General features: G+C 55.4%; 1 protein-coding gene across 1 annotated transcript in view; it reads left to right on the forward strand.

Annotated features, from left to right (window-relative positions):
- LOC116946860 (neprilysin-like) overlaps positions 1–26604 on the forward strand; it is a 70687-nt gene extending 44083 nt beyond the window's left edge. The window contains exons 10-23 of the mRNA XM_032962081.2: positions 33–122; positions 4048–4184; positions 6253–6346; positions 7734–7862; positions 11647–11745; positions 12424–12507; positions 13639–13742; positions 14879–14937; positions 15548–15667; positions 16900–17033; positions 17409–17474; positions 17701–17796; positions 18072–18148; positions 19490–26604. Coding sequence (XP_032817972.1) covers positions 33–122; positions 4048–4184; positions 6253–6346; positions 7734–7862; positions 11647–11745; positions 12424–12507; positions 13639–13742; positions 14879–14937; positions 15548–15667; positions 16900–17033; positions 17409–17474; positions 17701–17796; positions 18072–18148; positions 19490–19589 — 1389 coding nt within the window. The 3' untranslated portion in view covers positions 19590–26604. The remainder of the gene's footprint in view (positions 1–32; positions 123–4047; positions 4185–6252; positions 6347–7733; positions 7863–11646; positions 11746–12423; positions 12508–13638; positions 13743–14878; positions 14938–15547; positions 15668–16899; positions 17034–17408; positions 17475–17700; positions 17797–18071; positions 18149–19489) is intronic.
- The last annotated feature ends 328 nt before the right edge of the window (positions 26605–26932 follow it).

Genomic DNA, 26932 nt, shown 5'->3' on the forward strand with positions numbered 1-26932 from the left:
CCCCACGCCTTTAACAAACGCTCCGCCCCCAGATCACGACGCCCACCGAGGAGCGGCAGGACATCACCAAGATGTACAACAAGATGACCCTGAGCGAGCTCGAGGACAAGTTCAAGCTTCCTGTGAGACGCAACGCCAACCACAACCGCACTCCCTCGCGTCCGCTCGCCGTGGCCAGCAAGAGGGGGGGCCACCGCGTTCACCGCACTGCGTCGTGCGCGGTGAATGCGCGGTGAACGTGCGGTGAACGTGCGGTGAACGCGCGGTGAACGTGCGGTGAACGCGCGGTGAACGCGCGGTGAACGTGCGGTGAACGCAGACATGACCCACGAGTAGTGGACGGTGCAGCGGTGAACATTATCTGAACCGGTCCTAGGCCTCCCCCTACGTTGATTCGGCCTCGAATGAGTACGATGCAGTGAACATCGCCACTTGGGGAGACAAAGGTGGCCGAGAGTGGTGCTAGCTCCACTACCCCCCCCCTGTCGTGTGTCGTTCCGGCCTTCATATAGGTGCAACTGCTTGCAAACAGCACTTGTCCCAACAGTCTGTTAAGGCTACACAGGCGATCTTTGTCTTTGAGCTCACAACAAAACGGAGGCGAGAGAATTTCGCGAGCGGCAGAAAGCAAACAGAAAACAACGCGCGGACTCTCCAGGACAGGGTCGGTCGTTAAAACAAAAAAAAATTCCCCCGTTCGATTGACGTGAAATTAAACAAAGAACGCAAAAAAACCACCTCCACGCCGCCTTTCGCACGGGGCGATGCCCCGTGATGAACGACATTCAGCGCCCCCCTCCCCCTCCTCCTCCCGCGGACGCAGTGCGGGGCCCGCGTCGCGTGGCCTCGATCGGCACGGTCACCGCCGCCCCCCCCCCCCCGTGTCCCCTCTTGTAACGTGGGCGACAAAGGCTCGGAAATGTGCAGATTGAGAAATGTCCCCCCCCCCCCCCCACACATTTATTTTCAAACAAAAGGAGAGCGAGAGACGTTCTCCCGTTTGGACAAGAAGTGGAACAGTAAATCACAAAAAAGCCCCCCCCCACCCCCACCCCTCCCTGGGTGTTCTCACGACTCGCAAAGTGACACACAGTGGGTTCACACCGTGCGCGGCCGAGTTCGGCAGCGTAACAAGAGGTCATCGCGATACCGTCGGTGACACCACGCCTCGCCCTCGCTTCCTTCCTCCCTTCCTCCCAGACCCCGTGCTTGTTGTAGAGTTGACACCCCACCTCCTGAGGTTGTCCCACTCTCACAGTCTCATCACCACCGCCACCACCACGTGGCTTTAGGTCTTAGGTCTTCTCTTCCCCTTGGCCGCTGACGCCTGGGCGCCACTCCAATACTGTTTCGGTGACCTGCCCTCCTCCGTCACCCTGCACACCACGTGTCCCACCCATCAATACCACCTCCACTTTGCACACCACGTGTCCCACCCATCACTACCTCCTCCTCCACCGTGCACACCACGTCACCCACCCATCACTACCTCCTCCTCCACCCTGCACACCACGTGTCCCACCCATCACTATCTCCTCCTCCACCGTGCACACCACGTGACCCACCCATCACTACCTCCTCCTCCACCCTACACACCACGTGTCCCACCCATCACTACCTCCTCCTCCACCGTGCACACCACGTGACCCACCCATCACTACCTCCTCCCCCACCCTGCACACCACGTGTCCCACCCATCACTACCTCCTCCTCCACCCCACACAACACGTGTCCCACCCATCACTACCTCCTCCTCCACCGTGCACACCACGTGTCCCACCCATCACTACCTCCTCCTCCACCCCACACACTACGTGTCCCACCCATCACTACCTCCACCTCCACCCTACACACCACGTGTCCCACCCATCACTACCTCCTCCACCATGCACACCACGTGTCCCACCCATCACTACCTCCTCCTCCACCGTGCACACCACGTGACCCACCCATCACTACCTCCTCCTCCACCCTGCACACCACGTGACCCACCCATCACTACCTCCTCCTCCACCCTGCACACCACGTGTCCCACCCATCACTACCTCCTCCTCCACCCTGCACACCACGTGACCCACCCATCACTACCTCCTCCACCCTGCACACCACGTGTCCCACCCATCACTACCTCCTCCTCCACCGTGTACACCACGTGACCCACCCATCACTACCTCCTCCTCCACCCTGCACACCACGTGTCCCACCCATCACTACCTCCTCCTCCACCCTGCACACCACGTGTCCCACCCATCACTACCTCCTCCACCCTGCACACCACGTGACCCACCCATCACTACCTCCTCCACCCTGCACACCACGTGACCCACCCATCAGAACTTCCCACAATGAGGTGGGAAATTTTAGAGGGGAGGCCCCATTTTCCACGCCTTCCACCAGGGCGGCAACAGCACTCAGCAGCTGGGTACAACTTCTCTCATCACTCGGCCTCCGCACTCGCGGTTGTCACTCTTCTATCGCTAATACCATGGTCACTGTTGCCGTGAACTTCACTCGTTGATTCCTCCACCCACGTTGAGTAACTCGGTCAACCAGACATCGCATACTCTGTGCGTTCAACCACCACCACCACCCACCACGCTGCAGGTCACAACAGCCACTCAGCCGCTCACCCAGTCACCACACCGCAGGTCACAACTCTTCCGTGCTCCACTTTGGAATTCCCAAATAAGCTTGCGCAAGTCAAGAACCGTGTTACACACTGTGACGTGTTACACACTGTGACGTGTTACACACTGACGTGTTACACACTGTTACGTGTTACACACTGTGACGTGCTACACACTGTGACGTGTTACACACTGTTACGTGTTACACACTGTGACGTGTTACACACTGTGACGTGCTACACACTGTGACGTGTTACACACTGATGTGTTACACACTGTGACGTGTTACACACTGTGACGTGTTACACACTGTGACGTGTTACACACTGTGACGTGTTACAACTTTGACAGTGCTGTTCGTGTCTGGTCTCTTTACGTTTTGGTCCATTGCTCATGTTTTGGCCCTGTGATTATATGATTGTTTACAGTGATAAAACGATGGCAGTGGTGGAGGTGATGGTGTTGATGTTGGTAGTATGATTGTTGTGGTGATGGTAGTGGTGGAGGTGATGGTGTTGATGCTGGTAGTATGATTGTTGTGGTGATGACAGTGGTGTAGGTGATGGTGTTGATGCTGGTAGTATGATTGTTGTGGTGATGGCAGTGGTGGAGGTGATGGTGTTGATGCTGGTGGCATGATTGTTGTGGTGATGGTAGTGATGGAGGTGATGGTGTTGATGCTGGTAGTATGATTGTTGTGGTGATGGCAGTGGTAGAGGTGATGGTGTTGATGCTGGTGGCATGATTGTTGTGGTGATGGCAGTGGTGGAGGTGATGGTGTTGATGCTGGTAGTATGATTGTTGTGGTGATGACAGTGGTGTAGGTGATGGTGTTGATGCTGGTAGTATGATTGTTGTGGTGATGGCAGTGGTGGAGGTGATGGTGTTGATGCTGGTGGCATGATTGTTGTGGTGATGGCAGTTGTGGAGGTGATGGTGTTGATGCTGGTAGTATGATTGTTGTGGTGATGGCAGTGGTGGAGGTGATGGTGTTGATGCTGGTGGCATGATTGTTGTGGTGATGGCAGTTGTGGAGGTGATGGTGTTGATGCTGGTAGTATGATTGTTGTGGTGATGGTAGTGATGGAGGTGATGGTGTTGATGCTGGTAGTATGATTGTTGTGGTGATGGCAGTGGTGGAGGTGATGGTGTTGATGCTGGTGGTATGATTGTTGTGGTGATGGTAGTGGTGGAGGTGATGGTGTTGATGCTGGTAGTATGATTGTTGTGGTGATGGCAGTGGTGGAGGTGATGGTGTTGATGCGGGTGGTAGGATTGCTATGGCGATTCGGTGATGGCGGTGGTGTCGCTGTTGATGCCCGTGCTATGATCGTTACAATGGCATGGTGTTGTTAGCGGTGGTGGTGGCGAGCGTACGGCTACGGTGGTATGACAGTGAGGCCACCCGCCCGCTCGCCAGGGCTTCGAGTGGACGAGGTTCGTGCGCTCCGTGTTGGCGAGCGTCAACGTGACGGTGCCGAGCGAGGAGGACGTCGTCGTCTACGCGCCCGAGTACCTCGCCAAGCTGCCGGACGTCCTCGGCAAGTACCCAGCGAGGTACGTGACAGTCGGTCCGTGAGACGGCGCCAGTGCTGGTGCTGCTGGTGGTGATGGTGGTGGTGCTGGTGGTGGTGGTGGTGCTGGTGGTGGTGCTGCTGCTGGTGGTGCTGGTGGTGGTGCTGGTGGTGGTGGTGGTGGTGATGGTGGTGGTGGTGCTGCTGGTGGTGGTGGTGGTGCTGGTGGTGGTGCTGGTGGTGATGGTGGTGCTGGTGGTGCTGCTGGTGGTGCTGCTGGTGGTGGTGCTGCTGCTGGTGGTGCTGGTGGTGGTGGTGCTGGTGGTGGTGCTGGTGGTGCTGGTGGTGGTGTTGGTGCTGGTGGTGCTGGTGGTGCCGGTGGTGCTAGCGGTGGTGGTGGTGCTGGTGGTGGTGCTTCTGGTGGTGCTGGTGGTGGTGGTGTTGGTGGTGCTGGTGGTGCTGGTGGTGGTGGTGCTGGTGGTGCTAGTGGTGGTGGTGCTGGTGGTGGTGCTGCTGGTGGTGGTGGTGCTGCTGCTGGTGGTGCTGGTGGTGCTGGTGGTGGTGCTGGTGGTGGTGCTGGTGGTGGTGTTGGTGCTGGTGGTGCTGGTGGTGCCGGTGGTGCTAGTGGTGGTGGTGGTGCTGGTGGTGGTGCTTCTGGTGGTGCTGGTGGTGGTGGTGTTGGTGGTGCTGGTGGTGCTGGTGGTGGTGCTGGTGGTGCTAGTGGTGGTGGTGCTGGTGGTGGTGCTTCTGGTGGTGCTGGTGGTGGTGGTGCTGGTGGTGGTGCTGCTGGTTGTGGTGCAGCTGGTGGTGGTGGTGCTGGTGGTGCTGGTGGTGCTGGTAATGGTGCTGCTGCTGGTGGTGGTGCTGGTGGTGGTGCTGCTGGTGCTGGTGGTGGTGCTGGTGCTACTGGTGGTGGTGGTACTGGTGGTGGTGCTGGTGGTGCTGGTGCTGGTGGTGGTGCTGCTGGTGGTGGTGCGGCTGGTGGTGCTACTGCTGCTGGTGGTGGTGCTATTGCTGGTGGTGACGCTGCTGGTGGTGCTGGTGGTGGTGCTGGTGCTGGTGGTGCTGCTGCTGGTGGTGCTGCTGCTAGTGGTGGCGGTGGTGCTGGTGGTGGTGCTGCGGCTGGTGGTGGTGCTGCTGCTGGTGATGGTACTGGTGGTGGTGGTGGTAGTGCTGCTGGTGGTGGTGCTGCTACTGGTGGTGCTGCTGGTGGTGCTGTTGCTGCTGATGGTGGTAGTGGTGCTGCTGGTGGCGGTGGTGCTGTTGGTGGTGGTGCTGCTTCTGCTGGTGGTGGTGCTGCTGGTGGTGGTGGTGCTATTGCTGGTGGTGGTGCTGGTGGTGCTGGTACTGTCACCCTGCACTACAGCTCCTGTCACCCTGCACTACAGCTGCTGTCACCCTGCACTACAGCTCCTGTCACCCTGCACTACAGCTCCTGTCACCCTGCACTACAGCTCCTGTCACCCTGCACTACAGCTGCTGTCACCCTGCACCACAGCTCCTGTCAACCTGCACTACAGCTCCTGTCAACCTGCACTACAGCTCCTGTCACCCTGCACCATAGCTCCTGTCAACCTGCACTACAGCTCCTGTCACCCTGCACTACAGCTGCTGTCACCCTGCACTACAGCTCCTGTCACTCTGCACTACAGCTCCTGTCACCCTGCACTACAGCTCCTGTCACCCTGCACCACAGCTCCTGTCACCCTGCACTACAGCCCCTGTCACCCTGCACTACAGCTCCTGTCACCCTGCACTACAGCTCCTGTCACCCTGCACTACAGCTCCTGTCACCCTGCACTACAGCTCCTGTCACCCTGCACTACAGCTCCTGTCAACCTGCACTACAGCTCCTGTCACCCTGCACTACAGCTCCTGTCACCCTGCACTACAGCTCCTGTCAACCTGCACTACAGCTCCTGTCACCCGGGAAGACTAGAGGAGATGTCCTAGGATAGCAGCTGCCTCCTCTACACGACGGTCCTGGGAAAACCGGGACAGGTGGCAACCGTGCTACAAGGCAGCCTGCATCGGTGCCCTCGTGCAGCGCTTGGCCCGAATGGTCCGGTGCAGGCTACACGGGGGACCTTTGTCTTTATCCTCGCGTGCAGAGTCCTTCAGAACTACATTGCGTGGAGGCTGGTGAAGGAGATCGTGTTCACGCTGAGCCAACGGTACAAGGAGGTTCACTCAAGCTTCAAGAAGGTAGCGCGCACGTGCCCCACGCCACGTGCCCCACGTCACGTGCCCCACGCCACGTGCCCCACGTCACGTGCCCCACGCCACGTGCCCCACGCCACGTGCCCCACGCCACGTGCCCCACGCCACGTGCCCCACGCCACGTACCCCACGTCACGTGCCCCACGCCACGTGCCCCACGCCACGTGCCCCACGCCACGTGCCCCACGCCACGTGCCCCACGCCACGTGCCCCTCGTCACGTGCCCCACGCCACGTGCCCCACGCCACGTGCCCCACGCCACGTGCCCCACGCCACGTGCCCCACGTCACGTGCCCCACGCCACGTGCCCCACGCCTCCTCCCGGGATTGCCTCTTCGTGGGGGTGGTAAATCTGGGGCCGTCCATAAATGACGTCACGCACCTAGCGGGGGGTGGGGGTCAGACATTTGTGACAATGTGTGACGACGGGGAGGGGGGGGGGTTTGAGATATATGACGTCACATCAAAATGCGCAACTTTAAATAATTATAGACAACACGTTCCACTGAATTAAATAGACTTTTTTTAACAAATGTTAACTCCTACAACATCAGAGTGCAGCGCCACATTAGATACGCACTACAATGACAATAGTTTAAAGCGATTTGAAGCATGTTTTATTCTTTTTTTGGGGGGGGGGGTGCAGAGCGTTGTGACGTCATATTATAGGGGGGGGGGGGGCGACTTTTGTGACGTCGTGTGACAGAGGGGGGGGGGGGTCAAAAATCGTCCAAAATCGCGTGACGTCATTTATGGACGGCCCCTAAGGGGACCGGACAGAGAGGGGAGTCCTCGCGAGAGGATGGCGGCTCGCATGATATCGTTGTCAAGGAAGATGCGGCACTGAGGAGAGTGGAAACAGAAGAGGCGGAGTGCAGTCAACACCTAGAGGCTAACTCCCCATGGAGCATGATGATCATACTGCTGACGAGTGTTATTGACGAACGACGATCATTTCCTGCTCTCAACGAGCACTGGGGCATTGGTGCTTATCTCCTGCTGAGTTATGTAATTTAATTATTTGTCTTTATTTATGTTTAGTGACTTATTTACCTTTTCACTACTTGGCACTCTCGTAGTTTTTGTCGTTGTTGTTGTATCGTTGGTTGCTGTACCTTGCTGACCCGCCCCTACTGGACATCTGTGACCAAAAAAGAGCTTCATAGCTCATCGGATTTCCTCCAGTAAAATTTCAGAATCTGCTTCTGATGACAGCCCTGAGCCCACTAGTTGGAATTCCACTTCCCTATGGCCGCCGTGGGCCCAGGCGTGGCCCTGGCACGGCTCGGCTCACGCGGTGAAAAACAAAACAACCCCCATCACCCCCCCCCCCCTCCCGCAAGCCGAGAGTCCGTGACTCGTGGCGTTGCAGGCGCTGCTCGGCACCACGTCGGAGGACGCGCGGTGGCGAGAGTGCGTGGGAGGCGTCAACTCGAACATGGAGAACGCCGTGGGGTCGCTCTACGTGCGTCAGGTGTTCGCCGGCGAGAGCAAGCAGATGGTGAGCAGGGGGGGGGGTAACAACCACACACACCCCACACACACCCCACACACACATCCCCATACACACCCCACACACACCACCATACACACACCCCACACACCCCACAACCACACACACCCCACACCCCCCCCCACACACACATCTCACACACACCCCACAAACACCCCACACACACCCCACACACACCCCACACACACACCTCACACACACCCCACACACACACCCACACACACACCCCACACACACCCCACACACACACCCCACACACACTCCACACACACCCCACACACACCCCACACACACACTCCACACACACCCACACACACCCCACACACACACCCCCCACACCCCCCCCACACACACACCTCACACACACCCCACACACACACCCACACACACACCCCACACACACCCACACACCACCCCACACACACACCCCACACACACCCCACACACACACTCCACACACACCCCACACACACACACCCACACACACCCCACCCCACCCCACACACACACCCACTCACACCCACACACCACACCCCACACACAGACCGCACACACACCCCACACACACCCCACACACACCCCACACACACACCCCACACACACCCCACACAACCCCACACACACCCCACACACACACACCCACACACACCCCACACACACCCCACACACACCCCACACACACCCCACACACACACCTCACACACACCCCACACACACACCCACACACACACACCCCACACACACCCCACACACACTCCACACACACCCCACACACACCCCACACACACACTCCACACACACCCTACACACACACCCACACACACCCCCCACACCCCCCCCACAAACACACCTCACACACACCCCACACACACACCCACACACACACCCGACACCACCCACACACACACAACCCCACACACACACCCCACACACACCCCCACACACACACTCCACACACACCACACACACACACCCACACACACCCCACCCCACCCCACACACACCCCACCCCACCCCACACACCACACCCCACACACAGACCGCCACACACACCCCACACACACCCCACACACACCCCACACACACACCCCACACACACCCCACACACACCCCACCCACACACCACACACCACACACACACACACACCCACACACACCCCACACACACCCACACACACACCACACACACACCCCCACACACACACCCACACACACACACCCACACACACACCCCACACACACCCCACACACACACACCCACACCCACGCCACACACACCCCACACACACACCCCCACACACCCACACACCACACCCCACACCCCACACACAGGACCACACACACACCCCACACACACCCCACACACACCCCACACACACACACCCCACACACACCCCACACACACCCCACAAACACCCCACACACACACACCCACCCCACACACACACCCCACACACACCCACACACACACCCCCACACACACACCCCACACACACACCCACACACACCCCACACACACACTCCACACACACCCCACACACACACACCCACACACACCCCACCCCACCCCACACACACCACCCACTCACACCCCACACCACACCCCACACACAGACCGCACACACACCCCACACACACACACCCACACACACCCCACACACACCCCACACACACCCCACACACACACCCCACACACACACCCACACACACACCCCACACACACCCCACACACACACACCCACACCCACGCCACACACACCCCACACACACACCCACTCACACCCCACACACACACCCCACACCCCACACACAGACCGCACACACACCCCACACACACCCCACACACACCCCACACACACACCCCACACACACCCCACACACACCCCACACACACACACACCACACACACCCCACACACACACCCCACACACACCCCCACACACACCCCCCACACACCCCCCACACACACCCCACACACACACACCCACACACACCCCACACACACCCCACACACACACCACACACACACCCACTCACACCCCACCCCACACACACACCCCACACACACCCCACACACACCCCACGCACACCCCACACCCCACACACACCCCACACACACCCCACACACACACCCCACACACACCCCCACACACACCCCCCACACACCCCCACACACACCCCACACACACACACCCACACACACCCCACACACACCCCACACACACCCCACACACCACACACACACCCACTCACACCCCACCCCACACACACACCCCACACACACCCCACACACACCCCACGCACACCCCACACCCCACACACACCCCACACACACCCCACACACACACCCACACACACCCCACCCCACACACACACCCCGCCACCCGCCCTCGCCCAATCGTAGCGCGCGTTGTTCGTGGTGTCCCGACATTTCGAAGGGCGCGCGTGTCGGGAGTTTCTTGGTGCGTCGGTTCGTCGAGAAGATGAGGAAGAAGAAGAAGAAGATGATGAGGAAGGAGACGATGAGGAAGAAGAAGAAGCGTCACTTGCAGGGGCGGCTAGGGGGGAGAGAGAGAGAGAGCGTTCCGTCTGTGAGCGCGGTCGTGAGCCAGCACAGTCTGGTTCGGCTATATGGGGGATTTTGACTTAAAGCTTTCGTGACTACAGGAATTCATATTCTTTGGGTCTTTTGGCAAAGTCACGTAGATAGGTTCAAAGAAAATAACAACAAACTTCGACGTTTCGATCGCAACACAAGCGGTCGTCATCAGGAAAAGGCGACCGCATGTGTTGCGATCGAAACGTCGTAGTTTTATGTTATTTTGTTATTTTCTTTGAACTTATCTACGTGACTTCACCGAAAGACCCAGAGAATATATGGGGGACCTTTGCTTTTTTGTGTATGCGTTACCACTTTTGTAGAACTTTGTTGACACCAATGAAAAGTTTGTGGGTGGTTTGTAGCAGATGTTAACTACCTCGCCTGGTGTGCAGGGTGTCGTGGGTTCGATCCCGACCCTGACGCCTGCTGCTGCTGTATATTTGCAGTTTGCGTCTCTCTCCCCGTGGTCGCGCGGATTTCTCTCCAGGTTCTACGGTATTCCCCTCCACATTTAGAATGAACATCACCACGCGTTTATAGTTTTTGCCTGCTATAAATGCCTACATGGTGATGATCCACTTCGCTGAACTATAATTTGTGGCCAGGTCACTTCTGAAAAAGAGCCTTATAGCAGCTCAGTGGGCCTTACCTGGTAAATCCACAAACCAGGCCGCGAAGGAGGGCTCTGGTTTGGCATGCGCGTCTCTGGCCAGCTGCTTAAAAGCTACAAAAATAATTATGGCAGTGACTTCACGTTCGCGATGGCGTAGATTGGAAGCCCGCGGTTGTTTTCGCTAGAGCTTGTGTTATGCAACTTACTCCCGCTCGCAAATTCCTTGCACCATTACCACCGTGCAAACCCACGGCGCTCTGGGAGACTCCCCCCTCCCCGCCGCCTCCACGGCCTTTGAGGAATTTTGAAACGATGCATGCAGTCACCTGGTTAGTTAAAGCGACCCCCCCCCCCACCAATCGCCCGCCCAATAAAACCCGTTCCGAGAGGCTGCGACTGCCACATCAGCGGATTGTCGACGAATCGGGCGAGGCCTTCATGCAGCAGTGGATTGATCACGGCCGATGGCAGTCGTGGTTACGCGGGACGCATGCGGGCGCAGGGCACGATTGCCCAAACGTTTCGTGACATCGGATGGCCCATTTCTTCACGCGCAGGTGGACGAGATCATCGGCAGGATAAGGCAGGTGTTCATCGAGAAGCTGGACGAGATGGAGTGGATGGACGGCTCCACCAAGGTCAAGGCGCAGGAGAAGGTAGTCCGGCTCCCCCCTCTCTCCTTCCTCCTTCTTCTTGCACGAGCCAATGGAGCCAATTTCTTAACCCCGCCCCCCCACCCACCCTCCTCCTATATCCACTCAGCAGAATTAAATAAGTGGTTTCAACCGCAGTTCGTCGATGGATCGACAGGTCCGTCACGTGTGGTGGGGTCAAATGTGGGTTACTCCCACCTAGAGGTGAGAGACAGCAACTTCGTGAGGGGTGCGGGGGGGGGGGCAGGTACGTGCCCCCAGAGAGACGTTCTCTCAAGCGTCGTCGGCGAAGGGTGGACGATAGCGAGCACCTGCGGTGAGCACGGTTGGCTACGTACGGGGCGAAATAAGTTCAACGTACCCACATACACCATACTCGTTGTTTTCTCGCCTGGTTAAGAGCTTCACAGCTCATCAGATTCCTGCGGTGCAAATAAAGATTCTGGAGAAAATAAAACTCGGAACTTCTACGCCCACTTCGCCTACCCCCCTCCTCCTTCACCAGCCTGTACTGACCAGCATGGTGAAGTATGGTCAAACAACCATTCCACGGCGTGGCGCGGCCTCTCATCCAGCAGTGGATTGACAAAAAAGGTCTACGTATACGCGTCCCTTTGATGAACACAAAAACACTTTAAAAGTAACACTTCTCAAAATGTCACTCTTTCATTTTATTTACAGGCGGAAAGCATCAAGGAGATGATTGGCTACCCGGATTACATCCTGGATGACGACGACCCCAAGTTGGACGAAGAGTACAAGAACGTAAGGGAACGAGCCTGGTGATCATGGCGAGAGAGCAGAGACAGAGAGCAGGGACAGAGAGTAGGGAGAGAGACACAAAGCAGAGACAGAGAGCAGGGAGAGAGACACAAAGCAGAGACAGAGAGCAGGGAGAGAGACACAAAGCAGAGACAGAGAGCAGGGAGAGAGACACAAAGCAGAGACAGAGAGCAGGGACAGAGAGTAGGGAGAGAGACAGAGAGATTACAGAGAGAGCAGGGAGAGAGACACAGAGCAGAGACAGAGAGCAGGGACAGAGAGCAGGGAGAGAGACACAGAGCAGAGACAGAGAGCAGGGACAGAGAGTAGGGAGAGAGACAGAGAGATCATAGAGAGAGCAGGGAGAGAGACAGAGAGATCATAGAGAGAGCAGGGAGAGAGACACAAAGCAGAGACAGAGAGCAGGGACAGAGAGTAGGGAGAGAGACAGAGAGATCATAGAGAGAGCAGAGAGAGAGAGACAGATAGATCATAGAGAGAGCAGGGAGAGAGACAGATAGATCATAGAGCAGAGACAGAGAGTAGGGAGAGAGACAGAGAGCAGAGACAGAGAGCAGGGACAGAGAGTAGGGAGAGAAACAGAGAGATCATAGAGAGAGCAGGGAGAGAGACAGAGAGATCATAGAGAGAGCAGGGAGAGAGACAGAGATCATAGAGAGAGCAGGGAGAGAGACAGAGAGCAGAGAGGGACACAGAGAGGCAACAGAGAGAGAGGGAGCAGGGAGTGAGACAGACAGAGAGAGAGCAAATCGAAAACGCATGTCTTTAGAACTCCTTTTGTGTTTTGTTTGTTGTCCTCCCCCTCCAATTAGCATGGTTGGCTATGTACGGCGCGAAAGAAGTGCAACATACACACGACAAAGAGAGAGCAGGGACAGAGCAGAGAGAGACAAAGAGAGAGACAAAGAGAGAGAGACAAAGAGAGAGAGAGAGCAAGGACATCAGAGAGAGACAAAGAGAGAGACAAAGAGAGCAGGGACAGCAGAGAGAGCAGGGACAGAGAGAAAGAGACAAAGAGAGAGCAACAGTTGGGGCCAACGTCAGCACGTGGGGCGTGAGCCGTAGGCCAACGTGGCGCCGTTCGAGCGATGCGCCTCTGTCGCCCCTTCGCAGCTGAACTTCGGCGAGGCGTCGTACTTTGAGAACACGCTGGAGAACATGCACGACGGCGTGCAGAAGAGCCTGCAGAAGCTGCGCGAGCCGGTCAACAAGGACGCGTGAGTCACCCCCCCCCCCAGAGCGGGACACGGCAGGTCGAGTGACCGCGCCAGGGCAGCGGCGAGCGCCACGCTGCCGCTGCGAACCCGGCGGCCCGAGTTCGATTCCCGCTCACGGCCAACACCACCAGTGACGATTGTCTGAACCGGTCGTGGGCCTCCCCTAGGTTGACTCGGTCTCAAATGAGTACCCGGTGCGGTGTGTAAACATCGCCACTGGGGAGACAAAGGCGGCCGGGCGTGGTGCTGGCCACCCACTCCCTCGTGTGCCGTGCCGGCCTTCGTAGGTGCTCGCTGACAGCACCTGCCCCTGCAGTCTGTTAAGGCTACACGGGGGATCTTTGTCTTTGACGTTGATGATGTTGAAAGAGCACAGTGATGACAGCACAATAATAATAATAATTTGTAGAAGTGTGCGTGTGTATAGTGTTTAACACCATGGAGTATCTCTATGCGACGTGCAGAAACAACATCAAAACAGCGCCGAGGAATCGTCAAACAACACGCAGGCGATGCACAGTGACCGTGAACTGTGACGTGAGAGTGTGGTGTCAATTCGATGACCCAACAGAAGGACCGAAGCGCACACGTGATCCTTTATTGAACCGTGATCCTTTATTGAACCGTGATCCTTTATTGAACCGTGATCCACTATTGAACCGTGAATCACGGTTTAATAATGGATCACGGTTCAATAAAGGAGCGGTAGTGTAGCGGGCTGCGCTATGAACCTGGCGACCCGGGTTCGATTCCCGCTCATGGCCAACACCAGTGACGATTATCTGAACCGGTCCTGGGCTTCCCTTAGGTCGACTTAGCCTCAAATGAGTACCTGGTACGGTGGATAAACATCGCCACTGGGGAGACAAAGGCGGTCGGGCGTGGTGCTGGCCACCCAACCCCTTGTGTACCGTTCCGGCCTTCATAGGTGCTCGCTAAAAGCACTTGCACCTACAGTCTGTTAAGGCTATACGGGGGATCTTTATCTTTGTGTGTAGGTGTGTGTAGGTGTGTAGGTGTGTGTGTGTGTGTAGGTGTGTGTGTGTAGGTATGTAGGTGTGTGTGTAGGTGTGTGTGTGTAGGTGTGTGTGTGTGTAGGTGTGTGTGTGAGTTTGACGTTGAGATGTTCTTCACAGATGGGTGGGTGGAGCTGCGGAGATCAACGCCTTCTACACACCGAGCCGCAACAAAATCGGTGGGTTGCCCCCAGGACACGCGTTGGCACCAGGACACGCGTGTCGCGTTGACGTAGCTGTGTCGTGGCGAGATGTTAACTACCTCGCCTGGTGTACAGGAGCTTGTCTCACCTGATGACGGTTGCTTGTGTTGCGATAGAAACGTCGTGATCTAGTAATTTTCTACCTACGTGATGGCTTTACCGAAAGAACCAAAGAGTATGGATTCCTGCAGTGACGAAAGCTTCGAATCAGGATTCAAATCAAGTTAGGAGCTTGTGGGTTCGATCCCAACCCTGATGCTTGTATATTTGGAGTTTGCGTGTCTCTCTCTCCACGTGGTCACGTGGATTTTTCTCCGGGTCCTCCGGTTTTTCCCTCCACATTTAGAATCAAACTTGCGCTTAGAGTATTTGGCTGCTGTACATTTCAACGTGATAAGCCAGTGAACCACACCTTGTGAAATACTTTTTTTGTATCGTTTTAGTCGAGCATCGCGATCGTCCAGTTTCGTAACCGATCTTCATTCATGAGCGAGACGTCCCCCGGCCTCCGCCGAGTGGCCGTGCCCTGGACTCGCGCCAGCAAACGAACTCTAACCGCGTTCCACGTGGCCCCTCCCACCCACAGTTTTCCCGGCTGGAATCCTGCAGCCGCCCTTTTTTTCCAAGGGGCAGCCGCGGTCGCTGAACTACGGCGGCATCGGCATGGTGATCGGGCACGAGATAACGCACGGCTTCGACGACAACGGTGCGGCGACCATCGCCCACAGCGGCCGTCGTATTGTCTCTTTGCCGTTTCGAGCGTGGCCCGTCGGTGCGTCTCTCGCGATCGCCGTGGGAGCACGGGCGAGATGGAAGGCGGCGGCCAGGGCGGCGAGCGGGCGCCGCCAACAATTGGCCAAGCTCTGCGGTCCTCTGCGTGTGAATGTTTTCAGCCGATTAGTGAGCGTTTACAGATATATACGAGCGACGAAACCGGAGCGTGTAAGGGGGGGGGGGGGGTAATGCTCTGTCCCATACAGAAGGGACAGCTGATATATTAGTCAGCACTTTGCCTGCTCTTTATGTTCCGTATGTTTGTCCTTCCCCTGCACCTCCCATTAGCGCGGTTGGCTACGTACAGTGCGAAAGATGTTCGGCATAATACATAGACTCATCACACAGAGACCCATAGACTCATCACACAGAGACCCATAGACTCATCACACAGAGACCCATAGACTCATTACACAGAGACCCATGGAATCACACAGAGACCCATAGAATCACACAGAGACCCATAGACTCACACAGAGACCCATAGACTCACACAGAGACCCATAGACTCACACAGAGACCCATAGACTCACACAGAGACCCATGGACTCACACAGAGACCCATAGACTCACACAGGGACCCATAAACTCACACAGAGACCCATAGACTCACACAGAGACCTATAGACTCACACAGGGACCCATAGACTCACACAGACCCATGGGCTCACACAGAGACCCATGGACTTACAGAGACCCATAAACTCACACAGAGACCTATAGACTCACACAGAGACCCATGGACTCACACATAGACCCATGGACTCACACAGAGACCCATAGACTCACACAGAGACCCATAGACTCACACAGAGACCCATGGACTCACACAGAGACCCATAGACTCACACAGAGACCCATAGACTCGCACAAAGACTCACAGTTTGTTGTCCTTACCCCCGCACCTCCGATTAGCGTGGTTGGTTACGTATGGTGCGAAAGAAGTTCAACGTACACACACACGCGTGTACCGCCTCCTCCTGGCGAGCCAGGGTGCAATTGTTGGTTTCTCCCCGACGCCCGCGCGAGTTCCCAAACAACGAGAGAACGACGGCGTCGATTCGTGGCTTGGCTAACGAGGGCGGCGCTGGCCACGCGCGAGGGTCACCTGCGCCACGCGCCACGCGGAACGTAGCAGCGCAACGCCCGTCTCGTTTCTGGCAGGACGCAATTACGACAAGGACGGGAACCTCAACAACTGGTGGTCCAACTCGTCGGCCGTGAGCTTCAAGAATCTCTCCCGGTGCATGGTCCATCAGTACGGCAACTTCACCTGGGACATAGCCGGGAGGCAGAACGTAAGTGGCTCTCGGGTGAATTTACGAAGGCAATCAAAAAATAATGACGACAATGTCCGCTTGTGAGTGAGTAAGTGAGTGAGTGACTGGGTGGGTGAGTGAGCGAGTGGGTGGTTGAGTGAGTGAGGGAGTAGGTGGGTGGGAGAGTGAGTGGGTGGGTGGTTGAGTGAGTGAGTAGGTAGGTCGGTGGGTCGGTGGGTGGTCGAGTGAGTGAGTGAATAAGTTGGTGGTTGAAGTGGTGAGTGAGCGAATCGGTGGCCGGTTTTTCGCTGCACTGCGACGATGAGCGACGAGCGTGTGAGCGAGGAGGAGCAAGGCAGCATAGCCCCCTGTGTGACGGCACTGTGTCGTCCTCCCTCCTCCTGCGTCTCTCAGCTGAGCGGCGTCAACACGCTGGGAGAGAACATCGCCGACAACGGCGGCATCCGGCAGGCATACCAGGCGAGTGCACCCCCCCCCCCATCCCGGCATAGCGGCGTCCTCCCTCCAAGGAGGAGAAGGAGGAGCGCTCGTCTGCCCCCCCCCCCCCCCCCCTTGGCTCCAGGCACCGACCTGAAGGGATGTGTGAAAAAAACGAAAACCCCGCACACTCTTGTTCGCTGCGCGCCGCCGTCACGATGCGGCTGCATCGTCGCCACCGCCGGGTCATTGGATTTCTCGTTTCCAGGCGTTCACGAAGATCGCGGCGGATGAGAAGGAGGAACCCACACTCCCGGGCCTCAACTTAAACCACAAGCAGCTCTTCTTCCTGAACTTTGCCCAGGTACCTTCATCCACCTTGACGAGAATCGCCGTGCACGATTCGAGAAACGCCCTCGGCTGGACCTGTCTCTTAGCAACTTTGACAGCAGCGCGAATTGTCGCCGGCCATTTGGCGTTCTGTTTCTTTGGGCCTGCGCTCATCAACTGCATGAAAAATTTTTTTAAATAAAAAAAATTCTAATGATGATTATAATAATAATGCGTTGCCGCAATATTGATGATGGTGCTGTTTGTTGCCGGCCGCTTGGCGTTGTCGGCCTTCGGCGATGTCCTCAGGTGTGGTGTGGCACGTATCGACCAGAGTCGGCCAGCATCTCCATCAAGGCCGACTCCCACAGCCCCGGCCAGTTCAGGTTCGTACTGTACGCATGTACTGTACGGCGAACTTCTCTCGTACCGTACGTAGCCAAGCGCGCTCATCATCACCGTGCCGCCACCGACGTTCCCCGTCGTCACCCAGGTGGCAGATGAAGGGGGCACGTAGCGGGCGTGGGGGCACACGGTGGGGTAGGTGGCCGTGATGGGGGAGTGGGGCCAAGTGGAGGGGCACGCACTTTGTAATCTCTGCAGTGGGCAGGTGTATGAAAAATAAGAATAGGTTTTGCCCTTTCTGGCAATGCAACATGTGTTAAGATGTTCAAACACCAAATAGGTCACCTTTTGCAAGGAATCAAGTCTGCATTAACCACACGTACTTGTGGTGAACATGCAAACAAACACGTGGCGCTGATAATAATATACTTGCATTGTCTTTGAAACTGATTGGTCTCCACCAGAGACAGCCTTCTTCATGGCCTAGTCTCACTAACAGTGTCAGACCAGAACATGCCAAAAGGCGACCAGTGCAAAGACAATGCACGTATCAGATCATTCATAGCTCGGGTGAGCAGCTATATCATGGGACCTTTTTCGCCAATATCAAAGTATGAAAAAACAAGACTTTGTAATGCTTGTTTTATTTCCAGAAATTGTAATCGAGATTTTTGGTTAGGGTACGCTACGATCTGGCCAAATGTATTATGTGGTAAGGCCCTCCACCATCCTGCATAGCCACACGCATTGTCGGTGTTTGTAGAGGCGATAGCGACTGGATAATCTTGCCACGTCCATTACACAGCCTAGCCCAAGAATCCTGAATTCCGCCGCCCCTTTCCACCCAGCCGTATAAACGGGTACTCCGCAAGTCAATCAGGTGTGGTGGAGTTGAGTGTGGGTACTCCCACCTCTTCGAAGATGTCTGGGCAGCGTAGAAGAGTTGGCGCGAGCGGGCAATTGCCGGGCTGCGCCTTTACAATTTAGAATGGCTATGCACATAGAAGAAGACAACTTGATGATGCAGGCAGTGATGAGAAGGAAACTGGCACTACTTGGACATGTCTGGAGGATGGACAACAACAGGAAAATTTGAAGTGTGGTGTTGTTGTTGTTCGGGAAAATGGAAGTAACTGAAACGAGAAGAAGACCTAACAGAGAATGGCTTGACGATGACATTAGAGATTGGTGCCAGAAAGATGTGGCCACTACTTGAGCCATATTGGCACTACAAGACAGAGGAGAGTGGAAACAAATGGCGAAATGTGCAGTGGACACCTATGGGGCTATCTGCCCATAGATCATGATGATGAAGCGGTATTCAAACACTGGCGATACCGCTGCATGTGTGTGCGCGCGTGCGTGCATGTGTTTTTTTTCAGGGTCACCGGCGTCCTGCAGAATTTCGAGGAATTTGCGGAGGCGTTTCAGTGCAAAGCCAACGATTTCATGAGCCCAAGAACGAAGTGCAGAGTTTGGTGAGGCAAACACCCACGGAGGGAGACTACAAAATGGAACGCTCGGAAAACCTGCGGCGGAGAACGAGGAATACGCATAATGGACTCTACACAGCACCGAGATTTTCCTGCCGTTTAGTAAAGTTACAGGCCTCGTGTGCTGCATTCACAGATTGCAACTTCGCCTTGCAGGCAAAAGGCAAGGGGGAAGGCTCGGTAAAAGATGGACAACCCACAAACAGTATTTAGGAATCGCTTGGCTATTAAGCTCGTAAAACTGCCAATGCCTGCGCTGTAGGCCTCGCACACTGAACTGCTTTGCTTGATAATGAGCAGCACCTCGGGTGGTGTTTGTGTGCCAGCTGTAGTGTCCATGCACGAGTGTCGGCCTGGTGCGTTTTATTTTGCCTCTCGTCGTATTACGACGGCTCAGGGCCTGCGGCTCAGGCCCTGCCTGCCCCCTGCCCCCCCCCCCCCCCCCACCCCATAAGCAGAACTTTCCCGCGTTCGGTTTTAACATCTGGGTTGCCACACGCAGGTCCAGAGACCCGAGAGTGTGGGAGACCTGGGGTAACGACTGTTAACGCAACCGGACTCCCGGCTGAGCTTTTCTGAAGGCGCAAAAATATTCTAAATCGTTTTGCCGTAATTTTTTCACTCGATTTTGTAGCGAAAACATGGTGCAACGAGTCTGCGGCTGCCTGCCTAGGTAGATAACTTGATGACCTTTCCGTTTCATCGCTGTTATGCGTGCTCAATGTTTTATTCCCCAGTGGACTTCTGCCACGCGCAAGCCGAAACCCGCCAGGTTCGGCTTCACGAGCACATGAGAACGCTCAACGGCGCAGAACTGTCTGCAACCCGAGCAACTCAGACGGCGAGAATGCCGATGGTGCATTGTTAACCCGGCTGGCTGGCTGACTGACAGATGGCCCATCGTGCCCGCAAGCCTGGCAGCAGGCTGTCGGTGCGCGCTGCAGAGTGGGCCTCAATCGCGCCGTGCGTAGCCCAGGCATGGGATTTGGCGGCCACTCTGACCGGGATATAGTCCTGGGGACCGACAGGGTGACTTGGCACTAATCAGACAGGCCCGCAGTCGTGCGTGGCCAAAAGCTGAAGATGCCCGGAGAAGTGCGTGGCAAAAGCTTGAGAGAAGAAAGTGCCGAATACGCAGGCGAGCACTTGGACTCGTGATGGCGATGCGTGCCGAGCGAGCTGCCTGGGTACGGATCGGCGTGGCGAGCCTCGTGCAGCGAGGGTTTAGAGTTCAGTGGAACCACACCGACTGGAGTCACCATCAGTGTCAATACACTTGTAGCAGTAACCCGCACGAGAGTGCGATATTGTGATAGACATATACATATATATTTAATCTATATTTAGTATATGCGTTTGATGTACAGTTTATATAACAATTTTATTTAGACCTGTAATATATATGACACGCACAACATACACCCCCCCCAACCGCCGTATAGCCTTTAACAGACTATTGGGGCTGTTAGCGAGCACCTATTAAGGCCGACATGGCACACCAGAGCTGGGGCAGCTACCACCACACCCGGCCGCCTTTGTCTCCCCAATGCTGGTGTTTATACACCTGCACCAGGTAGTCATTTAAGGCTTATTCGACCTAGGGGAGGCCCAGGAGACGGTTCAGATATTCGTCACCGGTGTTGACTCACGAGCGGGAATCCGTAGCGTGGCGCACTAGCCACCGCACCTGCCACTCCCCACGCACGCACGTCCACACATTCACATTGGGCGAGCAATTTAGACATTGATGGGCACGTCAAGAACATCATGAACGTTCGTTTGGTGAGGTGGCAGAAGCTGTCCTCCCAGTAGGAGATTTCCAGACCACACGGGAGTCTGAGAACATTGGAGGCCTTCTGCAGTGGCGCCACGGTGGAAAGATGTTTACTACCTCGCATGGTATACAGGAGGTCGTGGGTTCGTTCCTGACCCTGACGCCTGCTGTATATTTGGAGTTTGCGTCTCTCTCTCCCCGTGGTCGCGTAGATTTTTCTCCGGGTCCTCCAGTTTTTCCCTGCACATTTATAAACAAACGTGCGCTTCGAGTATTTGGCTGATAATACATTTCCACGCGCTAAGTCACTTCGTTGAGCTATCATTCGTGATAGCCAGTTCGCTTCTGAAAAATAACTCTAGAGCATAGTGGGGCCTACCTGGTAAAAAAAAAATATGTATATTTTTTATTTTTTTGTTATCGAGCTGGGGTGGACCATACGCCGCCCGATTCACCTCAGGGTCATGGCCTGGCACCCTTCACGCGTCCAATCGTTCAGCTCTGTGACCAATCGGATGGCCCCGTGTGCGCAACAATTTTAAAACGTCATACGACCCTGTTCGCAGCTGATCGCGTGATAATGGTGGGCCTAAATTGAATACGTGGGCCTTCGTCAGCCTTGTTATTTACTGTAACGTTTCTGTTGTTGCTGTGGGTTAGTGATGGCGTCAATGTAAGTGTGTCGTACGCCCACCTCCGCCCGACAAGGCCAATCGGGCGATTGCCTGGCGATGATTGCCTGATGATGCTGGTTGTTGTCATCGCTGTTAACTCAAATTGTAAATGGTGCGAGTTTTGTTCTCTAACACACAACCGGTGGTGCTCAAGTAGTCACTATTTGGCACGTTCTGATCACGTGACACACCATACTAATTGTCTGTGTCGGGTGGAGGAGGGTGTACGACACATCTACGCGATCTAACCAGTGGCGTAAGGAGCGTGGAGGCAGGGAGTGCCTTGCAGATATTCGCTTGCACACTGGTGCAAGCGAATATCGGTTCTGTCGCTGTTCCACTGAGATTAAAATATATTGGGAAATATCAGAGGAATAACTTTCGGGGCATCCCTTGTGTGCTTCGCGAAGGTGCGTTTCCCCAGTGCTTAAAATAATAACGAGGATTTCGATATCATAGAGAGGATCGCTTGGGGCTGAGCAGGGCACGCCGTGGGCTGGCAAGGATGGAGATGATGGACAGGAGTGGACAGGAGTGGCGGTCAAAGGAGGGGGTCGCGTCCGAGACAGGGCACGCCCGCAGTGGAGATGGAGCGGCAAAATCAGCTGTCGCGAGCATGGGTTCAAGGTAGATTGTTGCACCACCGCCGTGAGATATGGCAGAGGGTTCGTTTTGGGAGGGTTTCGTCTGATTTTATAGAGCACCTTAACTCAAGGTGCTCTCTGATAAGCGAGCAACAGCGGAAACTACGGTCGAGTGACTTAGAATGCAAGGGGCGTACGAAGGCCGTGGGATGAGTGACCGTGACAGAGGACACGTGGAGGTCACGAACAGGGCGATAGGGGAGGGACGGGAAGGAGTGGAGGGGCAATGGGGAGGAAATAGGAAGGGATTTGACGATGGAGGAGGCTTCAAGAGAGGAACGGAAGGAGGTTAAGGAGGGCGGCTGCTTAATGTACGGGGGCAGTGTTGAGTCTATGGGCAGTGTTGAGTCTGGGCAGTGTTGAGTCTATGGGCAGTGTTGAGTTAATGGGCAGTGTTGAGTCTATGGGTAGTGTTGAGTCTATGGTGCAGTGTTGAGTTTATGGTTCAGTGTTGAGTCTGTGGACAGTGTTGAGTCTATGGGCAGTGTTGAGTCTATGGGTAGTGTTGAGTCTATGGGTAGTGTTGAGTCTACGGGGCAGTATTGAGTCTATGGACAGTGTTGAATCTATGGATAGTGTTGAGTCTATGAGCAGTATTGAGTCTATTAGCAGTGTTGAATCTATGGGCAGTGTTGAGTCTATGGGGCAGTGTTGAGTTTATGGTGCAGTGTTGAGTCTATGGGCAGTGTTGAGTCTATGGGTCAGTGTTGAGTCTATGGGGCAGTGTTGAGTCTGGGCAGTGTTGAGTCTATGGTGCAGTGTTGAGTCTTTGGGCAGTGTTGAGTTTATGGTGCAGTGTTGAGTCTATGGGCAGTGTTGAGTCTATGGCGCAGTGTTGAGTCTATGGGCAGTGTTGAGTCTGTGGGCAGTGTTGAGTCTATGGGTTGTGTTGAGTCGATGGGCAGTGTTGAGTTTAAGGTGCAGTATTGAGTCTATGGGCAGTGTAGAGTCTCTGGGCAGTGTTGAGTCGATGGGCAGTGTAGAGTCTCTGGGCAGTCTTGAGTCTATGGGCAGTGTTGAGTCGATGGGCAGTGTTGAGTATCTGGGCAGTCTTGAGTCTATGGGCAGTGTTGAGTCGATGGGCAGTGTTGAGTTTAAGGTGCAGTGTTGAACCTATGGGGAGTGTAGAGTCTCTGGGCAGTCTTGAGTCTATGGTGTAGTGCTAAGTCTATGGGCTATGCTGCTCAATGTACAGGTGACGTTGATTCCAGTAGAGGGGTGTAAGGAGAGAGACAGAACGATGATCAATGCACTGCTGGTTTGATGATGTAGTGGAAGTTTCCAGTTGAATTCGGGATTTATTTGCTTTTTTAGTGTTTCACGAACGCAGACGGCAGGACCGAATGAAACATCGAAGCATAAAAACTATTTTTTTTTAAACGTAACAAAGAATTGTTGCGAACAAACATGTTTTTACGCGACCTTTACTTAAGTGGGCCCCTCTTGGACGATGATGATTTAGGGCGCTCTCGCACTCTGCCTCCACGTGTGGCGTCGACGTCGCTGTGGTTACCTTCATTAGCTTTCAAAACAAGTTGTGTTTGGCACCAAACAAGTAGCGCTCCGGCTAATGACTCTGTCCCTCGGCGTGACCCGCGCGGCCACGCACTCTGTGACCCTCTCCTCCCGATTATAAAACAACAACAACGGTCCGGAGATTTGGGAGGATGACGCACCTAGAGGTCGTCGACTCGTGCCCAGAGTTGTCAACAAAGTTAAACTAATGTGGTCACAAAGATAAAGATCCCCCCCCCGCTTAACCTTAACAGACTGTTGGGGCAAGTGCTGTTAGCGAGTAGCACCTATGAAAGCCGGCACGGCACACGGGGAGGAGGGTGGTCAGTACTCGCCCCGGCCGCCTTTGTCTTCTCAGTGACAATTTCCTGGAGGGACTCTGATGAAAAGGGAGCGATTATATATTTGTATTATCATCATCATCATCATCACGGTTGTTAGCCACGGAAAGCCTGCCTCGCCGAGTCTCAAGACTCTCTGTCGAGAGGGTCCTGCCACGATTGGTTTTCAGCAGAGGGAGATGCTGCTGCTTTGTCTAAACCACAAGTGAGCAATTTCCATGTCAACTTTCAACATTGGAACGTCTGGGCCAATAACAGTAACAATGCATACGGGGTGTTGTTGTTGTTGTTGTTGTTTTATTGCTATGGGAGGAAACTGGAGAAGCCAGAGGAAAGCCCGTTACAGAACAGTGGGAGAGAATACAGACTCCACACACATTCATTGTGGTCCAAGTCGGGAGTCAAACCCAGGCCCTTATCGCTGTGAGGCACGAACGTTATACCACTGGGCCACGGCGCGGCGAGGAGATGCAATCCGATTCGCAGCTCCACTCAACCGATGGTTGCGTGGAATGTTCCTCAATCGGTGCAGTCACTCGCACGGCCGTCGTTACACGCGCCCCACAACGGCACAACGTCGCATATACGACCACCCTGACAAATTAAGCGCCCACACCCAGAGAAGTAAGTGTGCGCGGTGTAACTGTCATTGAACGTGAGTGTTGACGTTTAACTTCTTTCGCAGCGTACGTGGCCAACCGCGATAATCGGAGGTGCGGGGGATAATGACAAACAACCTAGACGCAAAAAAGGAGTTGGAAAGAAATGAGTTTGTCAATCTAGATTCTAGATGATGATTGTTTTAAAGTGCACAGCTCCAGTGGCTTCCTGATATCGTAAGGAAGAGCGTTCCAGACGGCCGCCGAAGCGCATCTGAAAGCGCGACGCATGAACAGATTGACATTCGATGTTCACGTAGCGGACCCGTTCGCGTTGAACTGCATCCTGAATCTCGCACACATTCGGTGCATTGCATCTGACTCTCGTTCTTTCGCCATTATTCTTCGTTTCCCAGAGGAAAGCCTCACTGAGTCTCAAGTTTATTTTCCCAGGAGACTCCCGCCGCGGTATTGGCAGCAGCAGGCGATGTCGCTGCTGCTTTGCTCCCAATTGTGTGGGCAGCGCTCGTCCGGCACAGCGATCTGAATCGCGAGGCCCTCGCGGGCCACTGGCGGGCCGTGGGGGACCTTCGGTGCGGCCCCTGGCGTGCGCGGCCCCCCGACAAAACACAAATGGTGAACACACAACCCCATCATCATCATCATCATCGTGCTGCTGTCACAAGCCCCCAATGGTTCCAAATGTGTTGCTGCCCCCACACTGATGGTGTCTCATCGCCCAAAGTGGCCTCCCACCGCTCGAAATGAGTGCAGAACGCTGCTCGAGTGGTTCGAGGGCTTCACTACGAACCCGTCCACCCCGGTTCGGCTCCCGCTCACGGTCACCAACACCAGCGACGATTATCCGAATCGGTCCTGGTTCTGCCTTAGGGTCGACTCGGCCTTAGGTGTGTCGCTGGTGTAGCGGTGTGTGGTTAAACATCGCCAGCACCGGGGCGACAAAGGTGGCCGGGCGTGGTCCTGTCCACCGCCCCCCTCGCTCGCCACCGTGGCGGGCGCCTTGGGCGCGACGCGCGAACAGCGCTCTGCTGAGGCCACGCGCGAACAGCGCTCTGCTGTCCGCGAGCCCAAATTCCGTCATCCCGGTGCTTACGGACGCGGGTTGAACGTCCAGTGACAGGCGGTATTTGTGCGGGGCGGTGTGACCGCCATGTTACTTACAGACGTCCAAATCGTGTCACGCGTCCGTCTATATTCCTGAATTCCCCCCGCACCCCCCTCCACTCGGCGATTTTGAATAGCGACGTCGTATTGTATGCATATAACACACACACACACGCGCGCGCGTGCGTGCGCGCACACGTTATCAATATATAGGCAGTATATGCTTTACCTCAAGTGCCTGTTGTGTGGACTGTTCATGTACCGTGTCGATTGCTGCGTCTTATGCTCTCCCGTGCCGTGGTCGCGTTCTTAAAGCAAAACGGAAAAGCTTCGCTTCGTCTGGCGGTCTCATTCGCTTCTTGTTCCGACTTTTTCACCTCCGGATCTGCGGCGACTTTGCTGAGGCCTCGGTTTTTTTCCCGAGTGTGGAGGAAAACAAACTAGCGTGAAGGGGCGTGTGGATAAAGGCACAGCCCTGCAATAGCTCGCCTCACGCTGCGGCTTCTGCTGCTGCTGCTGCTGATGCTGGCGGGACGAGGCCTACGCTAGAGGAAGTTTCAAATAGAAGCCGGCTCGAGGTTTTCGTACGGCTGATGTAGAGCTACAGCCGTGATGTTACGTCGAGGTGGTGGGCGAGCCCAGATGATCGCGTCAGCAGTA

Source organism: Petromyzon marinus, chromosome 28 (assembly GCF_048934315.1).
Source record: "Petromyzon marinus isolate PM22_M1 ecotype Great Lakes invasive population chromosome 28, UKy_Petmar_22M1.pri1.0, whole genome shotgun sequence".
NCBI lineage: Eukaryota > Metazoa > Chordata > Hyperoartia > Petromyzontiformes > Petromyzontidae > Petromyzon > Petromyzon marinus.